The 22,856-nt window shown below is 51.8% G+C and overlaps 4 protein-coding genes across 10 annotated transcripts in view; 2 read left to right on the forward strand and 2 right to left on the reverse strand.

The window, feature by feature from the left end:
- Positions 1–8: 8 nt before the first annotated feature.
- LOC117677801 (kelch-like protein 41) lies at positions 9–2,750 on the reverse strand. Of its 2 annotated transcripts, XM_034438243.3 has the most exons (4): positions 2,532–2,750; positions 2,068–2,146; positions 1,759–1,986; positions 9–1,641 (listed from the first exon to the last, which is right to left on the reverse strand). In XM_034438243.3, the coding sequence occupies exons 1-4, from the start codon at positions 2,608–2,610 to the stop codon at positions 99–101; spliced, it is 1,929 nt and encodes a 642-aa protein (XP_034294134.2). In that variant the 5' UTR covers positions 2,611–2,750; the 3' UTR covers positions 9–98. The 2 variants fall into 2 exon arrangements, with proteins under 2 accessions (XP_034294134.2, XP_087732353.1); XM_087876227.1 differs by lacking the exon at positions 2,068–2,146 and having other exon boundaries at positions 2,532–2,720.
- A 243-nt stretch (positions 2,751–2,993) lies between these two features.
- On the reverse strand, positions 2,994–7,827 carry LOC117677803 (F-box only protein 27). The gene is made up of 5 exons (XM_034438245.3): positions 7,481–7,827; positions 7,153–7,270; positions 6,263–6,358; positions 5,930–6,068; positions 2,994–4,809 (listed from the first exon to the last, which is right to left on the reverse strand). Exons 1-5 carry the CDS (start codon positions 7,809–7,811, stop codon positions 4,594–4,596), a joined length of 900 nt encoding a protein of 299 aa, XP_034294136.2. The 5' UTR covers positions 7,812–7,827; the 3' UTR covers positions 2,994–4,593.
- ACP7 (acid phosphatase 7, tartrate resistant (putative)) lies at positions 7,679–14,439 on the forward strand. The gene is made up of 13 exons (XM_034438244.3): positions 7,679–8,271; positions 8,546–8,746; positions 9,113–9,295; positions 9,381–9,406; positions 9,595–9,692; positions 9,929–9,991; positions 10,634–10,748; positions 10,832–10,945; positions 11,690–11,747; positions 12,458–12,525; positions 12,839–12,910; positions 13,119–13,256; positions 13,563–14,439. The coding sequence occupies exons 1-13, from the start codon at positions 8,160–8,162 to the stop codon at positions 13,626–13,628; spliced, it is 1,314 nt and encodes a 437-aa protein (XP_034294135.2). The 5' UTR covers positions 7,679–8,159; the 3' UTR covers positions 13,629–14,439.
- Positions 14,440–15,305: 866 nt separating this feature from the next.
- PAK4 (p21 (RAC1) activated kinase 4) overlaps positions 15,306–22,856 on the forward strand; it is a 39,064-nt gene continuing 31,513 nt past the window's right edge. For 2 of the 6 annotated variants that reach the window (XM_087876235.1, XM_087876242.1), the window contains exons 1-2: positions 15,306–15,548; positions 19,724–19,927. The gene's annotated coding sequence lies outside the window, so the exon portion shown is untranslated. The remainder of the gene's footprint in view (positions 15,549–19,723; positions 19,928–22,856) is intronic. The other 4 variants (XM_087876233.1, XM_087876239.1, XM_087876237.1 and 1 more) reach the window with 3 other exon arrangements.

Below are 22,856 nucleotides of genomic sequence, written 5' to 3' on the forward strand. Positions count from 1 at the left end.
AGGGGATGGAGAGGCCACATGGATTTTTAATGAGTTCAATACTAAAGGAGTTCACTTGAAAATAGCTCTTCTGGGGTGGGGGGGGCAGTCTTCGGCTTCTACAACTCCCCACCGGTTGAGGGTCTCCGTGGAGCCAGGTCAGGAGGAGGAGGAGGCTGCTCCTTTTCACTCTTCTCCAAGGAGAGCTGGGGGTCTGCTATCCCCACAGCCACCCGGCTTGCCGAGGTCTCTTGCGCGAGGGCCTTCAGCTTGGGTATTGGCACCTTCAGGGTCACACACTTGAGCACCCTGCGCACAATCGTTCCTTGGCTGGTGAGGTTCTCTGGGTACTGGGTCCAGGCGGCTTCACCGGGTTGCCAGTGGTAGATGGCATCGTGGGTTCTGGAGGTGCAGACGCCACCAATCACATAAATCCTCCCTTGGAAGGAAGTGGCACCAGCAAAGGCAAGGGGCAAGGGCAGGGAAGGAATGGCCACCTCTCTGCTTATGATACCATCTTCCTGCATGAAGAAACACTTCGAGGTGCAAGGAAGAAGTTGGCTGAACCTCCGGTTGGGGTACGGTTGGGTGACCTTCCTGGAAAAGAAACCCCCGATGACACAGATCCCGGCCTCTATGGTGACAGCAGCTGCCCCGTGGAGACTAAACTCGAGTGGCACCTGCGCCCAGGTATCCAGGTGGGTGTCGTAGATAAGGAGGCCCTTGTAGACCACTTCATCGGAGTCAGCGTCACCACCTATTAAGTAGAGCTTGTTTTTGTATGGCGCGGAGGCAGAGAAGCGCAGGATGATGGGCAGGCTAGCGATGGAGGCCCACAGCTGCTGGGCCACATCAAAGCTCTCGGCTGAGGCCAGGGGGCCGGCATCGTTCCAGCCGCTCAGGGCGAAAAGCTTCTGCTTGCAGGTTAAGAACATGTGGACGGAGCGGGGCGTTGACATGGCGGGGAGCTGGGTCCAGCGGTCGGCCAGAGAGTTGTACTCGTGCAGCGCAGAGGAATAGGAGCCATCGGCGTGTTTCCCTCCGGAGATGTAGAGCCTCTGGTCCAGCACGGAGCAGCCGGGGAGGGCCACCAGTTCCAAGGCTGGCAGCTTCGTCCTGGATCCGCTGGTTGGATTCAGGCACTCCATGTAGCAGTCCATGTCTTCACTGACCGAGAGGATGTCCCTCAAACGGGGCACTTTGATGCAGACGATCTTCTCCTGGTACATGCCCCGGCGGAGCCCCCCGTTCACCTGTAGCCTCCCTGCCCCATCCAGGTCCTGCCACCGGACCTCCAGCTGCTGACCCAGCCGCTCTGCCTCCGTCTGCACCTGGGCAACCTCCTCCTGAGACAGGAGGGGGAAGCGAACGCACCCGAGCAGCATCTTCAGCTCCGGAAGGCGCTTGCTGGGCTCAGCCCTCACCCACCGCTGCGCGGCCCAGAAGACCTCCATCTCTGAGGCCACCACCAGGTGGTCCGAGGAGAGGATGCAGGTCAGGGCCCTCAGGTCGAGCTGCGGGAAGTCCTGGTGTTCAAAGAGGAGGCCAAAGTGGAGGGCCAGGTAGCGCAGAGCCCCATGCAGCAGGGCGGGGTGGTTGTGATCGTGGCCCAGCATGTAAAGGCGAAGGCAGTTCTCCGGGGAAATCCTCTCCGTCAGGAATCTGTTGGGATGGAGAATGGAAGGAAAGGTCACTGGAGCAGTTAGCAGGAGAAACCCCTTCCCCCCGCCAAAAAGCAGAAGCTGGGAGAAGATCGAAGATCAGGACAGTCTGGGCTACCTGCTGATGAGCGTCAGCGCTGGGCTGAGCTGGAGCCGGCTGGCTGCGATGAAGAGGTCCTCCGCGCTTCCGGGACTGAAAGCCAGCTCCCCCGAGTAGAGGTAGCCCAAGAGATTCTGGAGGACGGAGGGGTCCATGTCCTCCAGAAGGACCTCCCCATCCTGGGACTCCTTGAAGCCGCTTGTGAAGACAGCCTGGAAGTAGGGGCTGATGGAGGCCAAGAGGGCCCTGCGTGGGGAGCAGAGAGGGTGCGTTTAGTGGTGGGCATCCTGTCCCAAGCCCTGCCCAGCTGAGGATGCCAAGACACACCTGTTGCAAGGGAACCTCTTCCCTCCGGCGATCAAAGTGGCATCGCAGAGTTCCGGCCGGTGATGCAGATGCTTCAGACCTGGGCGGGGGGGAGGGGGAAAGGAGGGCAAGAATATCTTTCTTCCACGGGGGAGGAAGAGGAGCTTGTGACAAAACAGGTGCTCTGAACCTTTGCTCTCCTTTTTCTCTGTTTGTAGGAAATTCAGCAGGATTTCCAGCCGTTGGGGCAGGGGGCTGCTAGGCCTCGGGGAGTGGAAGGAAAGGGGGAAAGGCAGGATGAGAGGAGGAGCTCCCAGGTGGGGAGAGGGGTTCAGCCTGACCCCCTTCTGTCCCTGCTGTTTGGCAAGTTTAAGGATGACCTCAGGGAGAAGGGCATCGGAATGGCAACAAGGTCCATGGCTCCTCTTGGCTGCTCCCTGGTCACTCCCTACCCCCAGAGCTGAGATCGGCAACCCAAGACCCACCTTGGCTGAAACAAGCTTTGAGAGACACGGCCGCCTCTGGCTGTTCATCGTTGGCCCCGTCTTCTTCTGAGGGATCCATTATGGCTCAAGTCTGGAGCACGGAGGCTGCCCTCTCTCTGGGCCCGTTGGTTTTTGGTTGCCCCAGAGGGTCCTCCCAACCCACCTCCTCCTGCCCCTTCAAGATCTCCTGAGAGGTCCCTGCAGAAAAGGTTGTGGGGTCTCCAAGGCAGCCTCCACCTCACAATGGGGGCCAAAACCTCCTGAACCCCACCCTCAACCTCTGGACCCAATGCAGGCTGAGGGTTTTTTCTTTTCCTCCATAGACATTAAGTGCAGAACTGGTTATAGCCTACAATTCTTAGTGCAATTCCTTGCACAACTACATTGGGGAATGGTGTGTGTGTGTGTGTGTGTGTGAGCCCTCCCAACTTGGGTCAGTTAGAAAAGACAGACTCTCAAATCTGTTGTAAAGGAAAGTGCACTTTACTAAAGCCCAGTTGTTACAGAGAAGCAAAGCCGGATCTGAAGTTTTGCACCCAAAGCATCTGGTTAATTTTCCCTTCTGCCCACCGTCCTCCTGGTTATCTTAAACTGTCCGATTACATCCAAACCAATTGTTTTGGTAGAAGTCCCTGGGTTTGGCAGGCTGGATGGTCTCCTATCCCCTTCCATGAGCTTGGAACGGCCAGCAGCTCCCACAAGAGGGCAGAAGAGGAGTTACAATTCCCGTTACCCTCCCCCTTCCTGCAGCTCCCTCCCCCCTTTGCTTATGGCAGACTGGCATCTGGCGAAGCATGGCAGTCCTGACAGGGTGTGCGTGCGCATATGCGTGCCTGCGGGAATTGACTGGAGCTTTCAAAGCTTTTTAAGGAGGTCGACATTATTTCTTAAATAGTGAATATACCATACAGTTGCAGTTAAAACCAGCGCATCAGCTGACCCTCAAAAATCAAAATACAATAAAAAATGCACCACCTGCAGATAAGCTGACCCTTAAAATATTCGTATTTAATTTTCATAATTGGCTTATCCATAGGTAATCCAGGGATTATCCATTTTTCATGCTATTTTGATTAAAAATTCAAGGGTCAGCTTATCCACAAGTACATGCAGGGTACACAAATATTTATATTTCCGTATAGTCTCATGGACAAGCCAAAGAAATTTGGGAGATGTATTCAGGCATTTAAAATTCTCCACTCATTCACAAGTATATTTGGTACCATTTTTCAGAATAACATTTTTCTCAAGGATACAATTAATCCTGCATGGGGTGAAGGGAGGGAGGAAGGGGCACATTTCTCCCCCTGCTTGAAACGAAAACATATTGATGTAGTATCTTTTGCTTTGATAACTACGGACAACCACCACTGAGAGGAAGTAGAACCGGGGTCTCCAACCTTCGCAACTTTAAGATTTCTGGACTTCAACTCCCAGAATTCCTCAACCAGCACAATATATAAAGTATACTGCATTAATGACAGAACGGTTGACAACTTTCCGGGGTGTCGAACTGGCGGCCTACACGCCAGATGCATCATGCACAGGCCACGCCCACCCCAGCTCCCCAAAGGCAAAGAAGGTCGTGATACGTCACATGACGCGATTGAGTTTGACACCTGTGGCTTAAAGATAGTCCTCCCCTTACAACTACAGTTCAGGCAAAACATCGTTGCTAAGTGAGAAACGTGTTTAGTGAGTTTTGCCCCATTTTACGACATTTCTTGCCACATTTATTAAGTGAATCACTCCAGTTTTTAAATCAGTAACACCGTTGTTAAGTGAATCTGGCTTTGTTGGTCAGGAGGTCACAAAAGATAAACACTTGATTCCGGGACACTGCAACCGTCAGAAATATGAACCATTTGCTGAGCCATGTGAATTTTGATCAGCCGACCGTGGGGATCCTGCAATGCTCATCACTATGGAAATTGGTCTGAGGTCATCTTTTTCAGTGCCGTTGTAAATTTGGTCACTAAACAGTGGTAAGCCAAGGGCTACCTGCATTTTAAAGTTAGGGACGGAATATGCCTGGGATTCCTCTTACTCATTTTTCGCCAGTTCAGAAATGCGATTTTGGAGGCAAAACGGGGCTGGGGTGCTGGGAAGACAGCTCAGGCTCCAGGGATTCTGCAGACTCCGAGGAAAAGCGGATGATGACAGAAGAGTTTGTCACCCGGGCACCATAGTGTCCTGCCCAGAACTGCGTGTCTTTCCCTCTGTGTCTAAAAAGTATGTAGCGGACTCCGGGGCCGTATCTTCTGAATGTGTGGGTTACCTGGAGAGACAAAGCAACAGAGGCTCAGCCGTTTTGCGGACTCTGGAAAAGAGTTTTAGGGAACAGAAGGTTCTTCATTTATTTATGATTGATTTATTGCCGTTATTTAGAAAATTTTACTATTTACAATTTTATTATCATTTATACCAGCTGTGGTAGTGCACTGGTTAGAATGCAGCACTGCAGGCAAACTCTGCCCACTGCCAGCGGTTTGATCCTGACAGGGTGCAAGGTTGACTCGGCCCTCCATCCTTCCGAGGTGGGTCAAATGAGGACCCAGATTGTTGGGGGCAAGAGGCTGACTCTGTAAACCGCTTAGAGTCGGCTGTAAAGCACTGTGAAGCGGGATATAAGTCAAAGTATTATTACTATTTATTATGTTATTGCCATTGTTTAGAAAAGTGTATTTAACATGATCTCACCCAGCTACTTGCACTTTGGGGTGCTGCCTTTCTGAAAACTGGAGTACCTGCGAACTTGCTACCAGATCACCTTAAAGCACTCTTGGCCCCCATCCAAAAACACGCAGTTTGAGATTCTGAGCACCTTTAAGGTGTGGTTAGTCCTCAATGTACGACCACAATTGAGCCCAAATTTTTTGTTGCCAAGTGAGGCGGTTCTTAAGTGAGTCATGCAGTCATTAAGTAAATGTGAGTTCCCCCATTGACTTTGCTCGTTATTGCATAACCCTGGAACAGGGCAAAAACTGTCAAAATTACATACTAGTTACCAAATGCCTACATGACTGTGAGGATGCTGCAACTGTCATAAGTGTGAAAAATGGTCATAAATCATTTTCAGCACTGTTGTAACTTCAATTATTAAACAAATAGCTGTATTTCGAGGACTACCTGTAGTATAATACATTTTAATTAATTCTACGCTAATGTTGCTATGGATTTTTTTTTAAAAAATCTCACCTATTTGTACAACCCCTAGATACAAATTCTATGTTCTTTCCTGGTTATTTTATTTTTAAGGCACTTTAATTCCCTGAATTTAGTGAAATGTGCGTAGGAGGGAGGGAGGGAAAGAGGAAGTGAAAAAGAGAACCAGAGAAAGAGAAAGAGAAATCCAGCAACCAAGCAAGAGAGGCCTGGGCCGGTGTGGCAAGCAGCACCTTTTGGTACGAGGCGTCATTCCACTGAGGGATGGGATCTGGTTTGGCTTCAAAAACATCAATCTTCCTTTTTTTATTAGCTGCCAAGAGGACAACATAGAGCTCGTATTCACAGCCGCAGTCCTGACGGCCACCCCACCTGCAAGGATCCAAGGGCAGAGCTTCAGTCACAACAGGACGCTGGAAAGGTCTCCCTGGAGAACCTGAAGCACTGAAACCTTCCTGTGGGTGTTCAGTGTCCACAAAAGTGGCCTGACCAGGCTTTGGACAGTCTCTCTGACCACACGTACTGATGGCCTTGGTCACCCAAGGAGCGAGGAGAGCCTCACTCACCAGTCAGAGACCATGATATCAGGCTGGTAAGTGTCCAGCAGATCCCGCCAGAAACCCTCCTTCAGCAAATCGATCATCTGCTCCTTCTGACACCACCTTTGGAGAAACGGGCGGAGAATAACATTATGACAATAAACATCTAATAAAATAAAGACAGGCAGAGGCGAAAGGGCCGTTCCGACCTGGAGCCAGAGTTCACCCAACAACCAAAGCCCTGAAATACAGGTAGTCCTTGACTTACAGCAGTTCGTTTAGTGTGGTGGCCTAATGGTGAAGACGCTCGCCTCCCACTTGAAAGGTAAGAGTTCAATCCTAGGTAGCGGCAGATATTTTTTTTCTTTGCATCCCAGAAGAGAAACATCTGCGGCTAAATTGTTGTAGGCATCAGGAAGGGAATCCGGCCAGTAAATGCCAAGCTCCATCCAGTCGCCCTCACTCCACCCCGATACAAGGGATTACAGGGTCGTAAACTAGGAGGATTCTTTTAGTGGCCATCCAAAATTACAACGGCACTATGACCAGTTTTCACGCAACCATTGCAGCATTCCCATAGACATGTGATCAAAATTCAGATGCTTGGCAACGGAGTCATATTTATGATGGTCTCAGCATCATGTGCTCATCTTTTGCAACCTTCTGACAAGCTAAACCAATGGGGAAGCCAGATTTGCTTAATGAACATGTGATTCACTTAACAACTGTAACAAGAAAAGTTGCAAAATAAGGCAAAACTCAATTAACAACCGTCTGGCTTAGCAACAGAAATTTTGGGCTCCCTTGTGGCTGTAAGTCCAGGATTACCTGTAGCAGAGGACGATGTTCATAGGGATGGGAAAACCTCCAAAGGATTCTCCCCAAGTGACCCAGGAAAGGAGAACCATGGAACTCACCCAAAGGAGGAGGCAAAGCAGGTCTGGGCCTCCGCGCCTTCCAGCCGGGCCCTGCTCTCTTCCACCTTCCACCCGTCATTCCACCCAGGAATTTGGACCGTCCAATGCTGGAAGTGGTCTGCAGGCAGAGAGCCAGGCCTTGAGCACGGCTTGAGACGTCCTTGCCGCTCGCTTCCTAGCAGGCTCCCGTGGCTTTAGGGGCGAGGCTTAGTCAGCCTTTGAGCACGGGGACCCGCCGCCCGCGAGGAGGCCCCAAAGGGATCCCGACGGCCCCGCGGGCAAAGCCAGGCATCCGGGGAAGTCTCCGCCGCCTCCTCGGAGCGCCTACCTGTCCCGCAGGGGTTTCGGACGAGGTTCCGGCCCAGCGGGCGCCGGACGGCCAGGCGGCTCCAGCGCAGGCGGGCACAGCGGCCGGCGGCCTCGAGGGCGGCGCGCATGGCGGGCTCCCTCCGCCACTGCAGCTTCCAGACGGCGGGGCCGTCCAGCAGCTCCCTCCAGCGGCGGCAGACCAGCCGGCAGCGCGTGGCCAGCGTCTCGGGCGGCAGCCAGCTCAGGATCAGCGCCAGCACTTCGTTGGGCAGGCGCGGCCAGTCCGGAGGGGGCGCCCCGGGGAGGCTCCCACCGGCCCCGCCCGCCTCCTTGGCCGCCGCGGCGCCCATCGCCGTCCCGCACCCCCCGCCCCTCCCGCCCCGTCGCGTCCTCCGGGCCCCCGTCGGCGAACCGGCGATGCGATTGGGCGGGCGGGGCGAGGAGGCGCTGTTTTTCGGATTCCGCCGGGTCCCTGTGCCCCTCCCGGAAAGGGCCTGCGAGGGCGGGGCTGCTCGGTGGTTCGCGCCCCGAATGCTGGGCTGGGGGCGGGGCCTGCGGGGGCGGGGCCTGCGGAGGCGGGGCGGGGCCCTGGGACTCAGCCGGGAAGTGGAGGCGGCGGCGGCGGCGGCCGGATTGCAACGCCGTGTCTTGTGACCCGCCGGGCGGCGCGGCTCGGGCTGCGGGGCTTCGGCGGGGGCATGGGCCGCGGGGCGAGGCTGCTGGGCTTCTGCCTGTGGCTGTGGCTGCCCCGGCTGCGGGGCCAGGGGCCGCGGCCCGCCCAGCCGGAGCAGGTGCATCTGTCTTACCCAGGTGAGCTTTGGGGCACCGGCCCCTCCCCCTTCTCCAGCTCCGCACCGCCGGGGGGGCGAAGGGCAGGCCGGGGCTGGCAGCCAGCCTGGGCACAGCGGACTGAAGGCCCAGCGGGCGTTAACCCTGGTTTGACTTTGACTTCGCTTCAAGCCGGACTTTGCCAGCGGCTCATCCTCCACCGCATTTGCTAGCCTGGGTTTCTTCGCAGCCTTCTGTAAAGATGGGGCCATTTCCCCCTCCGGGACTGATCCCTTCTCTTGGCCTTTGGCTGCAGGAGACCCCTCCTCCATGGTGGTCACCTGGACGACCTTTGACCCAGCCGAGTCCCTTGTGCTCTTTGGCCAGGCTCCAGGAAAGGCCCTTCCTCACAAGGCCAGCGGAAATGCCACACGCTTTGTGGATGGGGGCAGCCTGGGCCGTGCCATGTTCATCCACCGAGTGACCCTCCGGGGCCTTCTGCCGGGACAGAGCTACGGTAAGGGCTGGGGGCACCTTGTTCTGCGCAGGGCACTGCAAAGATCACACCCTCTTCTCCCTGTGGCGGCATCTCGTGGCTGCACGGTACATATACGCGGCCACGAAGAGAAGCCACGGGGATCTGAAGTTGGAGGGGACACAGGGAGTCCTTGTCTTGTGCCAATTCATGTAGTGACCATTCCAAGTGACAACAGCCCTGAAAAAAGTGACTTATGACCGTTTTCACAGTTATGAGTGTTGCAGCATCCCTGTGGTGACGTGATCAAAATTCAGGCTTGGCAACTGACTCACATTTATAATGGTTGCTGTGTCCGGGTCATGTAATCACTTTTTTGCAGCTCCCTCTGCTTCTTTCTCCTTGCAGTCTATCGCTGTGGGAGCCCGTGGGGCTGGAGCCAACGCTATGGCTTCCGAGCACTGCAGAACGGCAGCAGCTGGAGCCCCCGATTCGCCCTATTTGGAGACATGGGCCTGGAGAACCCCCAGTCCTTGTCCCGGTTGCAGAGGGAGACTCAGCAGGGCTGGTACGACGCAGTGCTGCACATAGGTAGGCTGAACGGCCGTCCAGATCTTCCCCGGGACCCTTCCTTTGACCCACCCTTTGATGGTGACCTTCTTTCCCCCCCCCCCAGGAGATTTTGCCTACGACCTGGACTCGGTAAGACATCTGGAGCATCTCTGGGCTGGAAAGGAAGACACATGACTTGAAAACTCAGTCATAAGGCTGGACCCCATGAGGCTGATCCAAGTGGGCTGCATGCGGGTGTGCTCGTGCCGGGAGGGGTGGGAGAACTCTGCCTCCAGGTGTTGGCCCAATTCCAACTTCTGTCTGTTCTGCCCCTGCAGGATAATGCCCTCGTCGGAGATGCCTTCATGCGGAAAATCGAGGCAGTGGCTGCCTTTGTGCCATATATGACTTGCCCGGGAAATCACGAGGAGAAGTAGTGAGTGGGGCTGAGCCAGATTTAAGAGATGCCTGGCTCTGCCAGTCTGTCTGCGGGCTGGTTCTGGTCGCCTAGCTGTAACTCCCCGGGTGGCACTCCCTCTCCGGGTGGGTGGGGGAATATAGCCTTGGCGTCCAGGTTTTGCTGGATGGCATAACAAAGGGAAAGGCCACTCTGTTTGCGTCTGCCCATCCTTCAGCCTTCTCCCTCCCTCCCTCCCTCCCTCCCTCCTGCAGCAATTTCTCCAACTACCGGTCCCGCTTCAGCATGCCTGGAGACACCGAGAGCCTCTGGTACAGGTGCGTCCCTGGGCTGCAAGGGGCACAAAGCCAAGACAGGCAAGACTGTCTTCTTTCCCAGCTTCTCCAGTTCCTTCCATGGAAAAGAGGTCTGGAGGTGCTCCTGCCTTGAATGGCTGTAGTATTCATGTCAGCCCAAAAGACAGATTCACCCATGAAGGTCCAGTTAAACTGCTTTATTGCTAAAAGCCTTTGCACAGGAATCCTCTCAACTAATGGTCAGCACCTGCCTGGACTTAGATAAGAGTCCATGGAATTCAAGGGAGGTTGGACTTAGTGTGCTTGTGGCTCTGTAGAGATTCTAGGCTGGTGCCTCTTTTAATCTGCCCTTAAGTTTGGCAGTTCCTTGTCCTACACACAACTACCCTGTGAGGGAGGCTGAGACACAATACCTGGCCCAAAGCCCCCCAGGGAGTGGCTCCAGCTGAAGATTCTGGCTCTCCCTGTCCTCGGTCCACCAACTCCCCTGCTCCACCAGATTCACGCTCCGGTTCTAATGGCTTTTGGGGCAAATCTGAGTGCTGGGTCTGGGCTCTGAGGCCTCCATAGAGATGTCTCCCCATCTTCTAGGGGAGGGGCTCCTTTTCCTCCACTTGTCCCCCTCCTCTTAGTGGCTGCCTGTCTTGCTTCCTTCTTTCCCAGCTGGGATGTAGGCCCTGCTCACCTCATTACCTTCTCCACGGAGGTGTATTTCTTCCTGGACTACGGGGAGCAGCTGGTAGCCAAGCAGTTCCAGTGGCTGGAGAGGGACCTCCAGGTAGGCTGGATCCGGATTTGGGTGGGCAGAGCCAGTTTGCGCCAGGCAAATATGAGCCTTTGGTTTGTTCCTCTTGGGGACAGGAGGCAAACCAGCCTGCGCGGCGTGGGGAACGCCCCTGGATCATCACCATGGGGCATCGGCCCATGTACTGCTCCAACAACGACAAGGATGACTGCACCCAGTACGAGAGCATCGTAAGTAGGCCGTGGAGAAGCCGGTTTGAGCCCCTGGCTTCCCTGAGAAAATAGGGAGCAGCCGAAACATTTGTTCATTTTATTAAAGAAATTTATATGGTTGTCCAACTCACATCTGCCTGTCTCTGGTGGCCAAGCCTCATCTGGGCTTTGACCCTGATCCTTTCAGGCAGATGTTTGCAGCCAGGAGGATAAGGTGGAAGTGTTAGGATACTTACTTATAAAAGAATAAAATAAAAAGAAGTAAATATAATAAGATCAACTGGATGATAAGGTAGAATGGAAACTGATTGAAAAGAGAGCCAACCTGGAACTAGGGAGGAATTTCCTGGCAGTGAGAACAGTCAACCAGAGGAGGAGCTGGGTCTTCAGGGGTTGCGGCTGCTCCATCACTGGAGGCTTTCAAGAAGAGACTGGACAGCCATTTCTCTGGAATAGAGGAGGTTAAGGCTGTCCAACTTGAGACCGTTAAGATTTGTGGATTTCAACTCTATAGCTGGCCGGGGAATTCTGGGAGTTGAAGTTCCAAGGTTGGACAACCCTGACCCTGGGTCTCCTGCTTGAGCAGGGGGTTGGACTAGAAGACCTCTGAGGTCCCTTCCAACTCTGTTATTCTGTTATTCTGAAGCTGCTTCTTTCAGCCGGAAGGAGGCTGAGTCCCATGCCCGGCACAGCCACGAAGGGGGTGCAGATTTAGGCAGCCGTAAGCAGGTGGCACTCAGTGTGGTTTGTGGGCCTTTCCAGGTTCGCAAAGGACTGAAGCCAAACCGTTATGGCCTGGAGGATCTTTTCTTCAAATACGGTAAAGCTCCCAGGCAGCCCCTGCACTCTCCTGCTGAACGCCCAGGGAATACCTCCAAGAGAATGCACATATAGGTAGTCCTCGACTTACGACAATTCACTTAGTGACCGCTCAGACTTACAACAGCACTGAAAAAAGTGTCTTATGGCCGTTTTTCACATCCCCACAATCACATGATCCAAATTCAGACACTGAACGGGCAACTGCTTCATACTTATGACCATTGCAGTGTCCGGGGGGGGTCACATGATCCCCTTTTGCGACCTTCTGATAAGCAAAGTCAATGGGGAAGCCAGATTCATTTAATGACCATGCTGCTAACTTAACAGCTGCAACGATTCACTTAACAACTGATGCAAGAAAGGTCGTAAAATGGGGCAAAACTATTTAACAAGTGTCTCGCTTAACAACAGAAATTTTGGGCTCAATTGTGTTTGTAAGTGGAGGACTATCAGTAATGCGTGTAAAAGAAGTGGGGAAGCTTTGATTGTGCAGTTGCAACTGCTGTCTTGACAATGTGAGCCCCGTCCTTCCTGGACAGCTTGTGGCCCCTCTGCAGGCAGCAGGGATCTGCCTTTGCTGCCCAGCATTGAGAGGAAACCAGCAGGAAAGGGGGCTGCCACCCCCCCCCCTCCCTGCCCACTTGGGCTCCCCTTCTTGCCCTGACCCCCACCCCCACCCCTTCCTTCCCCTGCTTTCTCCTTCTCCAGGGGTAGATCTGATGCTGTGGGCTCACGAGCATTCCTACGAACGGCTCTGGCCCGTCTACAACTACAAGGTGAGTCCAGCTTTGGGGTCTGGGGTGGGGGGTCAGAATGGTCTAGTGCCTTCCTAGTCAGGGGAGCACCTGAATGGCTCTCTGGGAGGGGTGAGGGGGCTCCCCTGATTTTAGAACCTGCAGTGCCTGTCTATCTGCCTGCCACTTCAGTGGGGATGGAGAGCTGCAAAGCGGCAAGAGTAACCAAGCAGCCTCAGTCCGTAGGTTCCCCCAACACAGAGAAGTCACCCCACCATCTCTGGGTAGAGCGGAGGGGCAGTTGGCTCCCAGCATCCCAATTTATTCTTTTCCTTCCTTCTCGTTCCTCTTTCAGGTTTACAATGGGAGCACCGCAGCCCCTTATACCAATCCCAGCACTCCCGTCCACATTATCACTGGATCAGCTGTAAGTTTGCAGATAGGCAGTATTAAATGTGAAGTAACAATGGCCCGTCTCTGAGCAGAATTCTTTTCCTAGGAAGCTGCCTATTGTGGTCATAAATCAAGGACTTCATGTACCTGGAAGTACAGGGTGGAGAGAGCCCAGGTTGGGGAGGCGGAGGGAGGCCCTTCAGTGGCTGAGCCCACAGGCCCTCTGATCTCCCCCTCCCCAGGGTTGCAAGGAGCAGCTGGACCCCTTCATCCCAGACCCGCGAGAATGGAGTGCTGTGCGGATTGAGGATTATGGGTACGCCCGCATGCAGATCGTCAACATGACCCACCTCTGGTTGGAGCAGGTCTCAGATGACCAGGTAGGACAGCAGCCCTGCGTCTTGGATTCTCTCCATTGCTCCGCCTGGCTTCGTCTCCCATCCACGTTGGGAACAGCTCGTCCCCGGGTGCTTGGGAGGTGAATTTCCCGAGCCTGGTATCTGGCTGCCAAGCAGCCTTGCTCCACCTGAGCTGGTCCTGCGCTCCAGCCACAGGCCTCATGGGGGAGATGCTTCAGGGTGGCCGGAACCCTCCCCCCTTCCTTCCTCCATGGTAGCCAGACTTAGCCTGATCACCCGTTTTTCCAGAGGATCCTCCCGGCTTGACCCTTTGCTTTTGGTTTTCAGAATGGGAAGGTCGTGGATAAGATTTGGCTGATCAAAGACCGGCATGGCCCCAGGGCCTGGCACTGACCCTCCAGGCCGGAAGGTCTGAGGAGGCATCGCGGCCACCTTCTGGTCCGGACAGCTGGCCAGGATTTCACCTTCTGAGCTCCAGCAGCTTCAACTGCAAACTGGCAGTGGGTTCTCTGGTGGTTTGCATGACCCCAAATGTGATCCCGGCTACAGAGGGCATCAAAAAGTCAAGATGGAGACCTTGACCCATGGAGAAAAAAGAGGAGGAGCTTCAGTGATGTGGCTGCAGCTGCCCTCCTGATGCCCCCCTGTACTTGTCCGTCTGCCCAGCCTGAATTTAGAGTTAGCTTGAGAGAGGAATAATGTTTTCATGTCCTTGGTGCAAACTGTCCCAACTTCAGACGGATGGGAATGGGCTTTCTGCCTGCAGGGGCTCACATCTCAAATCTCTCTCCTCCTTTAATCCACTTCTTGCTGTCTCTTCCTCCCAGGCAGCTGTTTTAACACTCTAAGAATTGAGGACTTGATTCAGCTGTGTGACGTGTAATGAACTAAAAGGATCTTGTTTGTAGAACTGCGTAGGGTGCAGTGACTTGCTGTGAATTTTTCTGAAGGACTTTAAGACGGCTTTCTCTCATGCTCTGCTCTCCAGAGATTCTTTTGGCATAACGCCCATCATTGTCAGACAAATTAGGGATTGTAGCCCGAAGCTCTGGAGGATGGCAGACCAGCCAATGGCAAGAAGGGTTATGGGTACCCACAAATTTATGGGATGCTGATCTTGACTGTAGCATTAAAGACAAGCGTGATTTTTAAGCAAATAATTACTTGAAATAAAAGTCAGAAATAAAAGGAGACAAGAAAAAAAGCGTTTATTTTTAAACCAGACTTCTCAGACGGTTATTTTTATAAATTTCTGCCATTCCAAGTAGGATGGAATTTGCAATTTGGAAAACGATTGGTTGTGCTGCTTAATGGAAACGGGTTATTGGCGGAAGCCGCAGGGCACAACCTCAGTGAAATACACAAATGGGCACTTCTTGCAAAACTTTGCAAACGTTCTCGGCTCGCAGTGGGGGAGAATTGCAGAATTACACGGGGCGGGACCTGGGAGAGCTTTTTCCCCGGTGAAGGGTGGCTGCACTCGGCACGGCCTGTTCTGATGGTTCTTCCAAAGGGTGCAGGCGGGGGGGGGGGAGTGCTGGGCCAGCCCTGCCTGGGTGATGAAGCTGGGTGGGTTTCCTACTTGGTCATCGGATGGGAGACCACGTGGAGATCCAGAGGCCGGAAAGGAGCCAGGCCAAACCTCCTACGTTGCTGCCCAGCGGGCCGGGTGAGCCGGGCACGAGATCCCCGTTTTACCTCCAGGAATTGCCGGGACGTTCTGCGGGTTCTTGCTGCGCAGCGGGCGAGGAGCAGCTCAAGGAAGGCTTGGCTCAGGAGCGGCTGCCGGCCCGGTGATCGAGCCTCCCCTCCCGCGGCAGGCTACCCCAGGGGTCTCCAACCTTGGTGGCAGATTTAAGACTTGTGGACTTCCACTCCCAGAATCCCCGGCAAAGAGGCGAAAATGCCCCGAAGCGCCGCCTCGCCCCACTCAGCCCAGTCCAGACGGCGCGCGGGAACGCCTCCCGTCCATCAACGCACGCCGCCCAGCCATTCGCCCTCTCCTGCCCCGCCCCTCTCCCTCTCGACCAATAGCGGCGAGTGCTAAAGCGCCCCGGCCTGGCGTTGCCTAATCGGGAGCGAACCTTCCTCTTTCCGGCCGCTGGCGGGGCGGGGCACTCTGTCGCCAGGCGACGGGGAGGCGCTTGTCCCCGGATGTTGCCCGGCCGCGGCTTGGCCGGTTCCCAAAATGGCGTCGTCGTCCTCCTCCTCCTGCTCGTGAACCGCACCGGGACCGGCCTGCGCGGCGGCGGCGGCGGCACCTGTTGAAGACCGACCGGCGGCGCCACCACCAAGGGGGAGGCGGGCTAGCAGGTGAGCGAGCGCAGCGGTGGGCGGCCGGGGGTCCTTCTGTGGGGCAGCCCCTCACCTGAGGGGCCTCCCTGAGTCTGGACCGAAGCGGGAGCCCCTTTGGGCGGGCCGAGGGCCTCGCCGGACCGGTCAGCCCCTTCGCCTTTGGCCGGGTTGAAGGGCAGCGGGTGGATGGGGGACCACGCGGAGATGCCCGAGCGGTGCAAACGGGAAGCCTCGCCTGGGTTGTTATCCTTGTGTGTGGGGGGCTTTGGGGGGCGAAGCCTCAAGGGAGGCTTGGCGGGTTTGGGGCTGGGGGAGGAGCTGCTTAGTGGTGCAGGGGCTCCTCGACTTACAACCGTTCGTTCAGTGACCGTTCCAAGTTACAACGGCCCTGACAAAAGTGACTTGTGACCGTCTTTCACAGCCTCCATTCAGGGTCCCTTAATCAAAATTCAGACGCTTGGAGACTGACTCATACAACGGTCGCAGTGTCCCAGAGTCACGTGCTTCCCTTTTGCGACCTTCTGACAAACCAAGTCAATGGGGAAGCTGGATTCACTTAACAACCAACTGCAAGGATTCACTTACCCACTGTGGCGAGAAAGGTCATAAAATGGGGCAAAATTTGCTTAGCAGCAGAAATTTTGGGCTCAATTGTGGTCGTAAATCGAGGACAACCTGTATTGTCTTTGACCAGGTGCGGCATGTGGGGAGGAGGTCTGGGCAGGTGGTTGTGCCTTTTTTCTCAGGTGGATTCCTGCTGAGCCGGCTTTTCTCAGCCCCGAGCCTCAGGCATTTAGGGTTTTGCTCTAATCACTCTCTAGGCCTTCGGCAAAGGCGGCTGAAACCCCCAAAGTTTCCACTTTTGTTTGACATTTCTAACATTTTCTTTTTCTTTTTTTTCTTTCCTTATATTTTTAAAACAAATTAATTGTTTGTAAACTGCCCAGAGTTCACTGGGAGTAAGTATAAATTTACAGTATTTTAATTTAAATAATTAAATGAAACAATTGCAGGAATTGGTTATGTCTAGTCTAAGGAAGAGAAGGACGAGGGGTGACATGATAGCAGTCTTCCAATATTTGAGGGGCTGCCACAAAGAAGAAGGGGGGTCAACGTATTCTCCAAAGCACCTGAAGGCAGAACGAGAACCAAACAAGAAGAGAAACAACCTGGAATTAAGAAGAAATTTCCTGACAGGGAGAACAATTAATCAGTGGAACTCCTTGCTCCCAGAAATTGTGGGTGTTCCAACACTGGAGGCTTTTAAGAAGAGGCTGGACAGCCATTTGTCTAAAATGGTATCTGGGCTCCTGCTTGTGCAGGGGGTTGGGCTAGAAGACCTCCAAGGTCTCTTTCAGTTCTGTTATTGTGTATTCAGATTTTCACAGGTGGATAAGGGGCTTTGTCCAACCCTTTTTATTTGGGGGTGGGGGCTGTTCCTAGGTGAACTAAGCCTGCTTTTACAAAATGCCTTTGACCTGTTTAGCTTCTCTCGGTCCTAGGCAAGCTGACAAGTTCATTAGTCTGTAAGCCTCTTTCAAGAATTTACTTTGGCTCAAAGGTTTGAAATAAATCTCTCCATCATATTTATAAACTGCAAACTCGGTTTCTGATTGTAAAGAAAACAGCACTATTAATGCCTGACACATAATCCTGCCTGTCTGTAGATCAGAGAAATTTAAGGGCTGGAGAAGCTCAACTTCCACACTTTATAAGCCTCAGTGTCCAAAAGAACTCATACTAAAGTGGTTTATGGAATGTAGCTAGCTGATACGTTGTCTTGCATAAAAAAAATTATTCCAGAAAAAGACATGTCTGAATGTTTGAAAGTCTACTTCACATCATTTTGTGGAAAGCTGTACTTTATATTTAAATGCTTCTAGATTTAAATGTAATTTGAGAATACTCTGGCAGGTAAAAGTTTTGGAAGAAAAAGATTAAATTTAGAACATGAATGGTGGAGGTGATCTGTTTCAGGATTTTGGCACCTGTAAGTAGGACACGCCCTGCTGCTTACCGTACATTGTTGTAGGCTCCATATATTGGTGTGGTATATTAGTGTAAGCTCACTTTCATAGTTAAGGGTCATTTACTTGAGGTTGCGAGTTGCAACTTCTGTATTTGCTAATAAGGAATTTTGGGATATCTTGGGCATATACCGATGCTTATTTGAGAAATTGTTCTGAATTTTATGTTCCAAAGAGGCCAATGCCATTTTTTTTTTATTATATACAAGGTGAGTCAAACATTTGTTTATAAAGATCGGTATAAAGACAAGTTTTGTCTTGCCAGAAGGTTATTGTTTCTCAGCTCTTTCAGCCTCTGGTTTATCCCTTGAATATGTCGACAAAAACAACTTGAATGCAGAGGTTTGCATCCCAGGATAATCTATCATACTGATAGCTTCAGAAGCCCTTCAAAATGTTTCAGAAAACAAGCAATCTAGCTACAAACTGGTCTCTGGTTGGTGGCTTTATTTTGATGAGATGATTTGTATTGAGTCCAATTGCAAACTTGGAATCACTTCAAAAGAAACCAGGATCTCTCTTCAAGAAAACAAAGAAAAGAAAGCCCAGGGAAGCAGGAGATTAAACAGTTACTATATTTGGAAAGTTTGGAGAGGAGATAGGAGGTCCTGTTGCCAGCTTGTGCTTACTGCATTTATATACGAAAGAACATTCATTTGGCATAGAACTGAGAGTTCTTTCCTGTTAAAAGTTAGAAACATGTTGCTTCATCTTTTACAAAAGTGTTAGAACTCTTGGCCCAGTAGTCAAACTTGTTTCAAAGGAGACTTTTCCAAAAATTGTCAGGTTCAGATTTAGGGAGCGTGGTGGGGAAGAGACCCCATCTTGTCAACCTGGAAAAACGCTTCCAGGATGAAAAAGTCAATACGGGACATTCTGAAAGTCAACAAGGATATACTTTGCTTTTCCTAATGAAAACATTAGTTAATCCACGCTGTGTTCTAAAAAAATGCTCGAGTTCTGAGAAGAGAGCAAACCTGCTAGTTGCCTAAATTTGTTGTTCTTTGAGTCTTGAATCCGTGGATGAGGATTTGAGAACCACTCTGGAGCATAATTCAGTGGCGAGACAGACCTACCTACATGGGGTATGTCAAATAGTACCTAAAGTTTTGTCTTGGATTGTCTTGGACGCGAAAGTATTTTCTAAATGCCTTTGTTCTGCATTTCTCTGCAAAGACTGGAAATAGTTTTTACAAATCTTTCAGGAGTGGATCCTGGCTCTTTGATCATAATACCCAAGTCCCTTCCCCATATAGGGCCAGCCAGAAGATGGCAAGCAGGAGCTTTCTTGCTGCATTATTCCAAATCCTGGGAAGAGTCTGATTATGTAAGGCAGCCAAAGCCATTCTCTCCGAATGGTGGAGGGGGATGTGAAGGCTTTGTCAATGAATGAAAAGAGCAAGCGAGGGGGTAGGCCTGCTTAGGTGCATGCAATTATCTGGGCCCTAAATAAAGTTGAATATTAATACCAAAAGCATTCTATTCCGGTAACTCTTAGTTTTCTATTCCAGTCTTCCTCAACCACTGGCAGCGTGAAGATGTGTGGACTTCAACTCCCAGAATTCCTTAGCCAGCATAGTTGAAATCCAGACATCTGCACACTGCCAAGGTTGAGAAACACTGCTCTGTTCTGTTTAAATGAATCCACCACTCCTGTTTATTTTATAATAGTCAAATTATCTAAATCAAAAACTTAGGACTCTGACTCTTTCTGATATATAGGCTTTAAAAATAGTGTACAGGTGTACATAAAGGCAGGGGCAAATAGCAGAAATTATAGATTGCCATCAGCTTTATTTTTGTTAAATTAGAGGAGACAGGACCATTTTTGCACTTGGGTGTGTTTTGAGATACACTCTGTTATTTCCACATGTATGACAGTAATAGGTTGGCTGCAGTGATTGGCATTCTGGATTGAACAAATTTGACTGCAGGGATCTTTAAAAAGGGATCATATAAGGCTGATCCAAGAAGGAGCATTTAATGGAACAGAAATTGAGGTAGATTTAACTTCAGCTCTGCTGATCCCCCGACTGCTGGCTAAAAGATTACAGGAATGGCAATCTAATCCACCTGGAGGCGTTCCAGGTAGGGGAGTTTTTTCTGCCTGCTGCCCTCTAATTCTTCAGTTGTGAAACTGCATCCAGCCCCTTCTTGTTCTCGCAGGTTCTGCTGTTACCCATAGAAGTGGAATAAGAGCTCAGTTTATTGAGGAAAAATCCACACGAGAGATTTCAGAAAACGAGCGGAAAGAGAAATGAGACGCTGTAGTGTCTGTGCCAATTTTTTCAAACCTTTCCAAAGGGCCTCGACTTTTCTCCCTCCTATGAAAAAATGTTAAAGCCAGAGCGGGAGAAAGAGAAACAGAAGGTATTTTAAGCCTGAATGGAGAGTTACTTTCTTTTTTTCACTGTTCTAAATTTGAGCATATGTGGAGCATGGAAGAAGGAATAAAATTGCCTGCTGTATCTGCTCCTTCTGTATAACTGTAATGATATATATATTGGAACTAAGCCTCCGGCATAAGGAAAAGGTATTTTGTTCTAAATGCTGCAGGCTTGGGATAATGCTGCTAGAATTTTTCTTGCATTTAAAATACTGGGCTTCCCTCTTGAAACACCAGTTCAAAAAAAAAAACTTTTTTGTAAAAAAAAAAAAAGTTCTGGTAAGGAATCCTAGCTGCCAATCATGTTCAAATGTAAGCTGATGTGTGACTGAAGTCTTGTGCCTCTGCCTCCTGGTTATACCATTCAGGGGGTGGGTGGCATGTTGGATTTTTTTTGCCCACATGTCAGGCACGTTGACCTTTTGGGCCTCTGCTTTGCCTGGAAGGAGCAGAGGACAAAACGTTTGGGAACCTCATTGGCTGGCTCAGGAATTCTGGGAGTTGAAGTCCACAAGTCATAAAAGGGCCATCATTCTCCAACTCTGTTGGGAACAATCCGTGAACTGCTTAAGAAGGGAAGCTGCGTCCTTGGGAGAAGTGCGGATGAGCAGACAGCAAGGTGGGCCCTGAGCCTCTTCGCACCTGCTTTACCAGGGAGCAACTAGCGAACTGGCACTTCCCAGGTGCAGGTGCCTGTTGGAGCTGGCCTGGTGCCAGGGCTGCTGAGCGAAAAGTTCATGAATAACAGCGGGAGCTTCTCCTAGGACAAAGTAAAGCCTGCTTAAACAATTTTAAGTAATGGCTCTGCTCCCTGCTAATGGAAATTAGCAGCAAGGCGGCGAGTTCTGTCCCATTTTGCTTCTCTTCCACCCACCCTATCATCCCACATGTGTGTTTAGGGGAGAGAATACTCTGTAATTCTAGTAATGATGTAAAGAAGTAATTAAGGGTCTTGCTCAGTTAGCTTGCAGTTTAATTACCACCAGAGTAATTATTTGGCAAAGCAGTGTTGCTGCCGCCACCAGCCCTTTGACAGGATTACTCTCTGCTGGGAGGGTTGCACCAAAACACAGGGAGGCTGGGCTGAAAGGCCCCACCTGGGTGCAGCTTCTGAGGGGCATGAAGAGTCTGCTGAGGACCCTCGGGGGCTTCAGAGAGCCCTTCCTGCTGTTGAGCTGCATTGAAGGGTCCCTGTTTTCATTTGGGTTTAAGGGGGCACCGGGCGATTTCTGTGGACCTCCCGTGTCGGATCTCGGCCGAAACAGCTTTGGGGGAGACTGCGGCGTCCTCCTTGGGGGCAGAGAATGAAGGTTGTCAGGAGGCCGCTGACTAAAACCTCAGCTGCTGTTGGTCAGTTGAAGCTGAGCTGGACTAAATGGGCCACTGGTCTTACATCTATTTCTGCACCACGTAACCCGGGTTGTTCTACTGCTGTGGTATGGACTGAATGCCACTCGCAGCTTGGGATGCGATACAGAGGTGAGCGCTTTAATTGTTCTTTTCTATTGGAATGTTTGGTTTCCAGAATGGAGACCCTGAGGCTGAGGAAGACGAACCCTGAGCTACGAGGCACAAGCTCTGCAAAATGAAGGGGTGAATTGTATTGGAAGAGTTAAAGGGTGTCACTCACTCCAGCCGGTGTGTCTGTGCCTTTCATGCTCCCATTCGGGGGGTGGGGGTGGGAACGGGAGCTGTGTGTCTTGGATCCCTCTGCATTCCTGGCATGCCTTCCTTATCCCCTGTCTCTCCAGGGCCCATCTTCTCCAGGCACTGCCTGCAGCCACATTAACCAGGCCTGCTTGCATCTCCCAGAGCAGTTGGTTTCTTGTAGCTTTGGTGGGCTGTGTGTGTGCTAATGGCCCGTTTTGGCCTCCTGGGGAAGTGAAGGGCAAGGAGAATTGAATCCAGGAGGCTGCCTGGCCCTGGACGTGAGAAGTGCCCGAGTGTGCACCGGGTCTCCGCTTTGTGCCGTTTGCACCTTCTCCGAAGAGCCTTCTCAGTTATTCTTTCTGTGGCTGCTTATTGTTTCTGAGGGGTCCGAGCTTCTTCATCCTTCGGGACCCCCAGCAGGTTTAGTGGAGCTGACTTTCTGGGTCAGATAAGGAGGAAGGTGAAGACGGATTGAGCTGGGGGCTTGGAGCAAAGCTGCCCAAGGGATTTGGCCGCGGCTCATTTCTATAAGCAGTGTGTATCTCTAGCAGTGGCAGCTGTCCCCAGGTCAGGCCAGGGTGTGCCACAGGGGTGGGTTCCAAATCTCGTCGCTACCGGTTTGCTTGTGCACGCGGGGCTCTTCTGTGCATGCCCAGAAGCGTGCGGGCGAGTGAGCGAGCCTCTCACTGCCGCCGCTACCAGTTTGCCTGATCCAGTGCGAACCGGTAGCAACCCACCACTGGTATGCCAGCAGAGGTATGAGTGAGGGGAGCTCAGATAACCCCTTCGTGTTGGAGGGAGACCACCATCTGGAAGGGGTTGTGATCCTTCATACAAGGAGCAGGTGTGATTGTCAAGTGTATCTTTGTGATAAGGAGTGAAGCGGTTAGGAAGATCTGTGAAGCTTTGCTCTCTGCTCGCTAATGTCACAGAGAGGCTCCTTAAAAACAGGGATGCTAGAAGGAGGCTGCATACAATTAAGCACACATGGAGGAAAGTGGAAATTGTGTGGAAACAATTCTCCTAGGATAAATATAAAATGGATTTCAGCCAAGGTCTTAAGGAGGACAGAATCTTTAAAAAGCTATGAAGTAAGCAGGCTTTACAGTTCTTGTGAACTCTGGGCACCTGCCCCCCCCCCAAGAGCCTTTGGAGAATTATGTGTATGTCTTGATAAGACTGAAAGGAAAGGAAAGGATTACCTGGTCGTATCACTTTCACTTGTATTTTAAATTAATTGTTGGCAGGTTGGTTTTTCAGGAG

The sequence above is a fragment of the Pantherophis guttatus genome, chromosome 10 (assembly GCF_059756535.1).
Source record: "Pantherophis guttatus breed Tessera chromosome 10, ASM5975653v1, whole genome shotgun sequence".
Classification (NCBI taxonomy): domain Eukaryota; kingdom Metazoa; phylum Chordata; class Lepidosauria; order Squamata; family Colubridae; genus Pantherophis; species Pantherophis guttatus.